General features: G+C 38.8%; 1 protein-coding gene and 2 pseudogenes across 1 annotated transcript; 1 reads left to right on the top strand and 2 right to left on the bottom strand.

Annotated features, from left to right (window-relative positions):
• The first annotated feature begins 260 nt into the window (after positions 1–260).
• On the top strand, positions 261–4,357 carry LOC133708186 (acetolactate synthase small subunit 1, chloroplastic). Its single transcript, XM_062133641.1, has 12 exons — positions 261–573; positions 654–870; positions 1,053–1,136; positions 1,235–1,303; positions 1,432–1,515; positions 1,622–1,774; positions 2,322–2,408; positions 2,708–2,812; positions 3,282–3,404; positions 3,592–3,744; positions 3,912–3,977; positions 4,101–4,357. Exons 1-12 carry the CDS (start codon positions 317–319, stop codon positions 4,182–4,184), a joined length of 1,482 nt encoding a protein of 493 aa, XP_061989625.1. The 5' UTR covers positions 261–316; the 3' UTR covers positions 4,185–4,357.
• Positions 4,358–4,560: 203 nt separating this feature from the next.
• Positions 4,561–6,223, bottom strand: LOC133708193 (2-alkenal reductase (NADP(+)-dependent)-like; annotated as a pseudogene).
• Positions 6,224–6,809: 586 nt separating this feature from the next.
• LOC133726900 (2-alkenal reductase (NADP(+)-dependent)-like) lies at positions 6,810–8,501 on the bottom strand (annotated as a pseudogene).
• Between the last annotated feature and the right edge of the window lie 2,185 nt (positions 8,502–10,686).

The raw sequence follows: 10,686 nt of genomic DNA, 5'->3' as shown, positions 1-10,686 counted from the left end.
TCAATGAAAGTTTATCATTTAAACAAAAAAGAAAATTTCGATTTGTGGAATTAAGATCCGCTCAAATCACTCCTCCTCCTTGGATAATTTCTCCTTTTGGGGCTGACACCACGTACCAGAGTCCAGACCCATCAGAAGTCTGTTGGGCCCTCGTCTCGTACCAGCCAGGCCGGGACCACCGAAGATCCAAGAAGCTGACATATGGCCGCCCAAGGGGCGTTATAGTCAAATTACTCGATAAATATATCTTTGGTCAATAGACGTCACTGACTCCCTCTCCTCTGTTTTCCCATTTCTCTCTCGCAGTCTTTTGGGCATGGCAACTATTTCAGCTCTACCCCATCCCTCCTCCTCAACGTTTCACTCTCCCAAACAGCTGTCTTCCTCTTCCGGCAGCCTCTGCTTTGCCTTCTCTGAAACTCTTACCTTCCCTTCATCATCATCATCATCGGCTTCGAGATCGATAAGTCATGACCACTACTACCACAACAAACTCACCGTCTCCGCTACTAGAAGCATCCACCAGAACATCTCCGATAACGGCTCTCCCCCTCCTCCAACCCCCCGCGCCAAGTAAGTACATGCACATTTTCATATTGTGTGTCAGTATTTGTTTTTCAATCCAATTTATTGATATTGATCGACTCGATCAGGGGAGTGAGGAGGCATGCTATTTCAGTTTTCGTTGGGGACGAAAGCGGAATGATTAATCGGATTTCAGGGGTGTTTGCAAGGCGGGGTTACAACATCGAATCTCTGGCAGTTGGTTTGAATAAGGACAAAGCCCTCTTCACCATTGTCGTTTCTGGCACCGATAATGTCTTGCGCCAAGTCATTGAGCAGCTTAACAAGCTCGTCAACGTTATCAAGGTTCTCACTTTGTTTTCTTTCTTTTTTCTACCGCAATTTTCCCCTTCCAAATTACACTCTCTTTTTTTTTCTTTCTAAGTTCAAATTAGAATTCACAAAAGTGTTTCAGTCATTTCTGCAGCATTATGTGTTGAACTGCAATCAATCTTAAGTGTTTCTTTTTTAAATCATCTTATGTGTAGGTTGAGGATCTCTCTAATGAGCCTCAAGTAGAACGTGAACTAATGCTTATAAAAGTAAATGCAGATCCGAGTTACCTTGCTGAGGTATTTATCCCTTGAACATCACAACTTTTCCTCCAAGTTTTGAATTTTTGTTCTGTTTATAATGATCATCTGTCTTTTTGTTTGTTTCTAATTTGCAGATCAAGTGGTTGGTGAATATATTTAGAGCAAAAATTGTGGACATCTCAGACTACTCAGTGACCATTGAGGTAGTCATTTTTGAAGGTTTAATGCAGATATCATCTCTCCAGTATCTCCAGGACTGAAAGTAGCTCTTGTGTTTTGATGTTTACTTATCAAGTCTTTAGACTGAGTTACTTGGTTTTTTATGATTCAGGTGACAGGAGATCCTGGGAAAATGGTTGCTCTGCAAAGAAATTTAAGCAAGTTTGGGATCAGAGAAATTGCCAGAACCGGAAAGGTGTCAACTTCAATGACCATAAGCGGCAATTTTAGTTGTTTTCTTCTACTTCTAATTACTCATACCCTATGCATGTTTTAATATCTTTTATCTTTCCTGCTAGTAGATTGCTTTGAGGAGAGAAAAGTTGGGTGCTTCCGCTCCATTTTGGCGCTATTCAGCAGCTTCATATCCAGATCTTGAGAGAACAGTGACTGTTGATGCTCTTGCAGGAGTTGAGAAGGGAGTTGTTAACGCCGAATCTGATACATCTTCTGGGGTATATCCTTCCTCAGCCTACAGAAAGTTTGTGCTTTACATTTCCTTTATATATTTTGGTTTCCTCTACGTTTTACAATGGGATTGTAGCATGAGGCTGCTCCTTTTCCCTCATAAACAGAGTGGAATTGTTGAGAGAAAAATAGGGACTTTATACAGTTTTGTATCTAACTTGATTTAACATTTCTTTTTATTTTGATGTAATAAATAGAATCCATGTTGTAATTATATCGTCTTGCATGAACTCCAAATCACACTAATCTGTAAAGTTTAATAAGGTATTGTCTAATCCTATCCATGGAGTATATGGCTAAACTAGGTGGATGTACATAGTACCTATGCAGAAACAAAGAATGTCTTCAAACTTAATTGTATCTTGTTCAAGACGTTATGAGACTTTAGCTGTATGCTATAGCTGTATTATCTGTTTATCTCTGCTATAATTTCTTTGCATGAATATACCACTTTTATCTTTAAAGGCAGTGATATATTCTTTCTTATGGTATAACAGCAAGTCATTATTGATCTATCTGTATTTGTTTCTGAAGGGTGATGTTTATCCTGTGGAGCCTTCTGGTACCGTTACTGTCAATCAAGTCCTTAATGCTAACTGGGGTGTTCTTAATGATGATGATGTAAGCAAGAAATCTTATTTCTGCTCATATTTAGGTTTTTTTCCTCCCCATTCAGTAGGGTGCAAGTCATACTCTACAACAATCACTCAGTTATGTTCAAGTGTATCGAAACCGTTCACCACTAAAGTGTGGTCCACAAATACTAACATATGCAATATATTTCTGTCTGAGAAAGCTAGAATAGCTTACCATCAAGTGCCTTTTTATCATTTTATGAAATGTAATTTTGTATGTTCATTTTCCTAATTTCTTTCTCAAATTAATTTCCTTTCTTTTTTCTATTGAGCTACTCTCTACAGACAAGTGGACTTCGATCGCACACTTTATCTATGCTTGTAAATGATGTTCCTGGGGTTCTTTACATTATTACGGGCGTTTTTGCTCGAAGGGGTTATAACATTCAGGTATATCTTTTTAGACTGGTATTCTCATCTTTTATTTCATCTTTATATTTCAGCCCAAAAATTGAAAGTAAACATTGAATATATAAATAATGACCAAATGTGAAGCTAGACTAAAGTCCGACCAGTTAGAGGAAAGCAGCCACGTTTATTATAGCTGAGTAAAAAGTAGCTGCTTGTTTAGGGGGAATGTTCTTGACATTTTGTATAATAGAACAAGGAAAACTAAAATGTCACTTTGAATCATGATCAAGACTCTTGGAAGACTTAAAGGTTGATGATTGACTCTTTAATTGACACTCATATCTTAACCGAATCAAGTATTGGTTGACATTATAGAATTAAGACTCCAAAAACGTCAGACACTCCATTCAGAAAAGATTTATTTTTGGCTGATATATTCTCCTTTCTGTCTTCCATTCTGTTTGAAGTTCTAGGCATCTGTCTAACTATGCTGGTTTCTTGTTATCAGAGTTTAGCTGTTGGCCATGCAGAAGTTGAGGGGCAATCTCGCATTACTACTGTTGTTCCTGGTACAGATGAATCGATTAGCAAGTTGGTGCAACAGCTCTATAAGCTTGTCGATGTGCATGACGTGAGTATGTTTAACTATTCTAAAGAAAGCATTTCGTTGATGCATTAAAATATTAGCACGACTTATCTGTTGTGATCAATGCAATGAGTGAATATAATGATATGCTTTCTAGTTCATGTAAAACTGTATATGCAAGCATTGTCTGCTCTGCACCGCACTCTTTGTGGCTTACTGGTGACTTGTTCAGGTTCGAGATCTTACCAACTTGCCATTTGCTGAGCGGGAATTGATGTTGATAAAAATTGCTGCCAATGCTGTTGCTCGGAGAGATGTACTTGACATTGGAAAGATCTTTAGGGCCAAGGCGGTTGATGTTTCTGACCACACTATAACCCTTGAGGTGAAGCAACTTTTCAATATTTAGAATTAACTAGAACTATGATTTTTTTTTATTGGAATTCTGGATCCCTGTTGAATGCTGCCAGAAGGATTTTGCCTTCTCATGTTTTCAGTAAATATTCCACCACTATTAGCACTGATCATCTTGATCAATATGTTTTTATCCAGCTCACAGGAGACCTGAACAAGATGGTTGCACTGCAGAGATTGTTAGAACCCTATGGGATTTGTGAGGTTTGTCCTGCAATCTTAATCTTGTCTCATAACTTTTAATATAGGGTAGGCTGTTTTGCCAATAGGGCTTCATTCTTGCTTTTCAAATATGAATGATTCTGGTTATGTCTGTGGGTTTTGCAGGTGGCGCGTACTGGAAGAATTGCTCTGGTGCGTGAGTCAGGGGTTGATTCTAGATATCTCCGTGGATATTCTTTACCTCTTTAGTTTGACAAGCTGCAAGGGTGAGTGAGTGCGAGTTATAAATGTGTGCAAGGCAAATATGCATATATCTTGTACATGCATATCATCAAGCGTACAATTACGACTAAACAATAAATCTGCCTCAAAATTTTGTTGCACATCAACTTTGATTAGATTATTAAAAGTTTGTCACACTATATATAGTCTTAATTTTATTTTCATAATAATATTCAACTCCTAACACATAATTAGCAACAGACTATAAGAGTTAGTCTAGATAATTTCTAGTTTTTCCAGTTTGCCTGTATGTATAGCACAGCAGTCAATCAGGAATTCAGGAGAAACTGCACCCACCTGTTTCCCAGCCTTGCGGCCTTTGAAGATGCAAAACAGAGCTGCTGGGGCAGACTCGAGCCTTGATTCTTAGAGTAGGAGACTCTGGCACATTTGGTCCCTCAACGCCACCTGCTTGTTCCTCATAGTTGCATTCTTTTTGTCATGATGATCACTGTCGCAGCATATAATCAAGTTACCAGCTTTCAAGCAGCTAAGCTAGCCTTGTTGTACTGCGACTTCTTACTACATCTGCATGTGATGAGTCATCCCTATATAACCATCTCAACATGCCTTCTACATTTTGCTTTGATTTTGACACAATTCCTTCATTCCATAATGACACATGTCGAAGATTTAGGTCCCATGCAGAGTTGCCTGCGGCTGATAAAATCTCAAATAATTACCCTTACTAAGCATATAGAAATGTTAAAGGTAAATGCTCTAATTAACTAATCGCGGGAAACTAAAACAAGTTGCTTTCCAACGTTGCGTCCGGCGAAGAGGCCTACGAGAGCAGCGGGAGCATTGTCAATGCCGTCAGCCACGTCTTCCACAGACACTATTTTGCCTTCTTTGATGTAAGGTATCACCAATTCAAGATACTTTGGATAGAGGTGAAGGTGATCAGCGACTATAAATCCCTCCATGCGCACCCGATTCCCAATCATGTACATCTAGTTTTGAACGCCTTCGGTGTGGCTACTGCTGAACTGTGAGATCATCCCACAAGCAGCAATGCGTCCGCAGAACCTCATATTGAGTAGCACTGCATCAGGCATCTTTCCTCCAACACTCTCAAAGTATATGTCAATACCTTCCGGAAAGCACCTGTGCCATGAATTTAGCTAAAACTGAGACAGAATTTTGATTTGAAACATATATATGTAATTATCCAGCTACTTAGCCTCAACCTTACCTTCTCAAAGCTACAACCAAGTCGGGCTCCTCTTTATATCTAAAAGCATCATTGAATCCGAACTTGTTCTTCAATAGATCCACCTTGTATAGCATAGCATGTATAGACAGCAATAGAAATTAAGACAGTTTGTTGCTTGTTAGTGGTTAACAAATTAAACTAGTATGAGAGCAATTGCTACCTTGTCTTTGGTTCCAGCACTGCCAACAACATAGCAACCCAACAGCTTGACCAATTGCACCAGATGCAGCTGAAACATACTCTCTCACCTGGCTTAGGATTGCAAACCTCATAGAAACCAGCATAAGCAGTCGTACCAGGCATACCTGCATACATCACATTATATGCATCGCTTAAGGAAATTAAGGAATTGCAAAGACATCAAAATATACTAATATTAGTTACCAAGAATTCCAGTATAGTAAGAGAGAGGCACATCAGTGTACGTGTTGAATTTTGATCAAAGATTCTATTGCAGTGATGACACGTACTGTACTCTTCCCATCCAGTAAAACCCCAAACCAAGTCACCTTTCGTGAAGTTTGGATGCGCAGAGTCTAAAACTTTAGCCACTCCATATCCACTTAGTGGCTGATCAGATTTGTACATGTCAACGGTATAAGAGGAAGCTTCGATCTTCTTCATACGAGCTGCCATGTAGGGGTCGCAGGACAAGTAGAGGTTCTTCACCAGAACCCCGGTGGCACCCTCCGGAAGCTTCAACTTGATTTTAGTGGTGGCCACATACATGTGAGACTCTTTAGGATTCCCACTCGTTCAATAACACCTGCTTGTTACTCACTTCCTCCATTATTTATATTGCCTGCTAATAACAAGGCAAGTGACAATGGTATTGGTAATGGTAATTGTAAGCTAATGAGGAGTGATATATTAATTCTCTGATTTCTCTAGTGCAAATTGAGAAAGAAATGAAAGCTAATGCCTATATGCATGGGATCAGATCAGAAGAGAGGAATTCAGATGGAGCCGGCCAGTTTACATCCGTAATGCTAGAAGCTACTACCACGCATTTCCACTTTAACCAAATACTCTCGATCAAAACTCAAAAGTTAAATGGACAACATCATAAAACATGGATCGATCAGAATCACCTAAATCATTGCATTTTCCGGCGGGACATTTTTTACTCATTCTTCTATTTCTTATTTTAACAACAGACATCACCATTACATGTTGCTATTTATACTCGATCTTGTGTGAAAGAGATCGAACATATATATGATTTCAGAAAGAAGAACATGGTCCTTGATAGATTCTCTTCATTGATATGGAATCTCTATAGTTCAGCGTATTGACAGTAATGTAAAGTTTCTGTGTTTGACATGAAGATAGTAGTAGCTAATTTAGACCATAGAAACATCAGCTAGAGGCAGCTATATGCATTAATTAACTTTGAAAGTTATCAAGAAGAATCAGCTTCCGGACCTTATTAATTAAGGGAGTACAAGGTGGACATGTATACTTTTATATCTATGTATGATAATGATAAAGCTAGCTAGCTCTCGCACCCCTTTAAGAATACATAATTTTACCACATTAGTATGTGATAATTATTGATGATACACCATATTAAGCTGGTTCATGCAGGCAAGTAAGGAAATAATGGAGTTTGATCATTCTCGGGAAACAACGACAACCTGCTTTCCGACATTGCGACCTGTAAAGAGTCCAACCAGGGCCGATGGAGCACTTTCGAGGCCTTCAACTACATCTTCCACATATGTAATCTTCCCTTTTTTTATGTCAAGCAGAACCGTTTCAAGAAACTTCTCGTAAAGATGATAGTAATTCAAAACAGCAAAACCTTGCATCCGGACCTCTCTACAAACAAGGAACATTAGATTGTGTACACCTTCAGGCTTCTCAAGGTTATATTGGGATATCATCCCACAAACTGCAATTCGCCCCCGGAACTTCATGTTTGGTAGCACTGCATCCAGCATCTTTCCCCCAACATTTTCAAAGTAAATATCAATACCTTCAGGAACGTACCTGGCATTTGTTTTGATAAACATCAAATTATAAGGACCAGTTCTAAATGAACACCAGGGATAATGGAAGTTCAGATAAGCATTATTTGCCAATACAAATGATATGACCTTTTTAGAGCTGCATCCAAGTTAGGTTCTTCTTTATAATTGAAAGCCTCGTCAAACCCAAACTTGTTCTTCAGCAAATCAACCTTAACTCACAGAAAGAAATATACAACATTTAGAACATTAAAAGAAGTTGATTGCAATAATGAAAACCGTAAAACGACAGTGGACTGATTGATCACAAAACAGAAAATAGTCATGAAAGACCTTTTCTTTACTTCCAGCACTTCCAATGACATAGCAACCCATGAGTTTGGCAAATTGGCCAACAAGTTGACCTACTGCTCCAGATGCTGCTGAGATGTAGACCGTCTCTCCTTTCTTAGGTGAGCAAACCTCATAAAAACCTACATAAGCAGTCAGTCCAGGCATACCAAGAATTCCAGTATAGTAAGAGAGAGGCACATCAGTGTTGTGAATCTTGAACAGAGATTCTGTTACATTTATGAGACTATATTCTTCCCAACCAGTGATTCCCCAAACCAAGTCGCCTCGCTTAAAGTTTGCATCCCCAGATTCCAAGACTTTAGCCACTCCAAATCCAGTCATAGGCTGCATATATATATATATATATATATATATATATATATATCACATGTGAGTAATCGATCCTATATTTAAATTTAAATATGCACTATCTTCTTTGTACATCAATATCAAATGTGGAACAGAATAGAAGCTAGAGAGAGAGAGAGAGAGAGAGTCAGTGACTGACCGAACCAGGAGCGAAGGTTTTGATATAAGGAGTATCAGAGCTAGCCTTGGTCATATGGGCTTTAGTATAAGGATCGCAGGACAAGTAGATCGAGGTTCTTGACCAGAACACCAGTGGAACCTTGTGGGAGCTTCAGTGTGGTTGTACTAGTGGTCAATTGCATGTTAGATTCTTTGGGGAAGCCGGTGACATAGTCTTTGAATAGCACCTGCTTGTTCCTTAATTACTACTTGCTCTCTTTCCATACCACTCGCCATTGCTATTTCCTTCTCTCTGTTTCACAAAACTTAGTTCAATTCGTCTATTTATATACATAATAAGAGACACAGGGATCGAATTATGGTAAACAATTAGAACGGTCAAACAATTAGAACGTACATACTCTAGTAGAGATGAGGTACGTAGTCGCCTAGCTATTGCATCCATCCATTGCTGATGACTACAAAACTAGCTACCTCCCTCCCTCCCCAGGTCTCAGCCATCCTTCCTTTTTGCATACATGCCTTTCATAGAGATGACGTAAGTCGCTTATGTCATCCATCAATTGCTGACGGCTACAAAACTAACTCCCTCCCCAGATTTCAGGCTTTACTTCCTTTTGCATGCATGCCTTTCATTTTGAAATCTTCTTCCTCCTATTAACCAAAAATGACTAGTCTTTTAACCCGATTTTGGTTAGATGTGCTTCAATAGTTTCTAATAAGTGAGCAAGATTTGGATAATCAGTTTGTTCTTGATTTAGTTCAGGGGGATCCTCTAAATCTTCTTCTTTTTACCTGTTGAATGATTAGAAATGGAAAATTTTATATTTTCTAAACTAATAACTGTTTTTTGGATCAAGTTCTAACCTGATATTAGGTGCTCTCTTTCCTTTATTCCATTTACACGTGTGTGATCGGCGATTTGCGACATTTGATTGTTCACTTAATAGTTGTAGTTTCTAAATTACAGAGTATAGTAAATCTGTTAAACATAGAGATTGTGAAAATATAAGGACAGAATATGATTTTCTGGAAAACGAGGATTGCAGTGCACTGATCAATCCTTACTGGGCAGCAGAAACCAAAATAACAAACTAAACACCAGATTTTGGTTACGCAGTGAAAACCTCAAGTATGAGATTAAAAACACTGCGGGGCTCTTACTCTTGAGAACCCAAAATAAAGATCATCATATTGAAAAGGATATGTTCTTTTACAAACTTTGAATAGCACTAGCTCGGCTATAAGATTCACACAAAATCTAATACAAAGTTTATCTTCCTTCTAGAACTCCTTCACTTGAACGATCTTCAAATCTTGTTCTTCTTTCTTCACAGTCTCCCTACTGATCTCGAGAGAGTATTATGCATATGAAACTATGATCACAAACACTTATACATGGACCAAGTGTTTTGACTCTTTGTGAAGACACAAACTCAAACAAACATGCAAGACTCTATCAAAATTCTTGCCTCTATGGATGTGTGTACAGACCGTGTATATTTTCTGCTCATATAATAGACCTGCGGCAACTACTCAAAGATGATGCTGTTTAAGTAAAATAGATTCGAGAGAGAATTGTAGAGAGAGATGTGTATTACTATTGAGAATAGGAGCCCTATATATAGGGATTACAAAGTGCTAGTTCTAATGTTACAAGGAATACCAATCCGTGTAGGATTGGGAAATCTAGAACCTTCTCTCCTATTGCTACTCCTAGTTTGATAAGGCACACTAAATCGATATTCCTTCAACACTCCCCCTTGTGCCGCTTCAAACTTGGTGGTGACGCTTCATCCGTTGCCTCGTTAAAAACCTTGCCAGGTAACAAAAACCCTGTGGGATAAAAATAACACTGGTCGAAGGACAAAAAGAGCACAACACGTCCTTCACTCTTCGAGATCGAACATGTAGACATCATAACTCCCCCTGATGTCGATATCTCCCCCTGATTACTACAATCGTGGGAGTTCGGATAACTTTCTCAATCCGATGCTCTTCACATGTTTCTCGAAGGTGGATTTAGGTAACGACTTAGTGAATAAGTCCGCTACATTATCCTCTGATCGGATTTGATTCACTTCAATCTTTAGAAGTGATTGTTGTTGCTGATTATAAAAGAACTTAGGCGATATATGCTTGGTGTTGTCGCCTTTGATGAAACCTAACTTCATTTGTTCAATACAAGCTGCATTATCCTCATAAATGCATGTAGGTTCATCTGTGGTAGACTTCAAACCACAACTTCCTTGAATATGTCGAATCACAGACCTTAGCCATATACATTCACCAACGGCTTCATGTAGAGCAATAATCTCTGCATGATTCGAGGAAGTAGCAACAAGGGTCTGTTTTGTAGACCTCCAAGATATCGCAGTGCTTCCCATGGTAAAGACATAACCAGTTTGGGAGCGACCTTTGTGAGGGTCAGAGAGGTACCCTGCATCAGCAAAACCCATCA

The sequence above is a fragment of the Rosa rugosa genome, chromosome 1 (assembly GCF_958449725.1).
Source record: "Rosa rugosa chromosome 1, drRosRugo1.1, whole genome shotgun sequence".
Taxonomy (NCBI): domain Eukaryota; kingdom Viridiplantae; phylum Streptophyta; class Magnoliopsida; order Rosales; family Rosaceae; genus Rosa; species Rosa rugosa.
The sequence above is the reverse complement of the archived record's forward strand: the minus strand, read 5'-3'. Positions and strand labels throughout refer to the sequence as shown.

Bases quoted from the DNA above. Each gene is read 5' to 3' on its own strand.
- LOC133708186 (XM_062133641.1), top strand. From the start codon at position 317: ATGGCAACTATTTCAGCTCTACCCCATCCCTCCTCCTCAACGTTTCAC. The intron at 1,516-1,621 runs GTGTCAACTTCA...TCCTGCTAGTAG, and splicing joins AAATTGCCAGAACCGGAAAG to ATTGCTTTGAGGAGAGAAAA. The intron at 2,409-2,707 runs GTAAGCAAGAAA...TACTCTCTACAG, and splicing joins GTGTTCTTAATGATGATGAT to ACAAGTGGACTTCGATCGCA.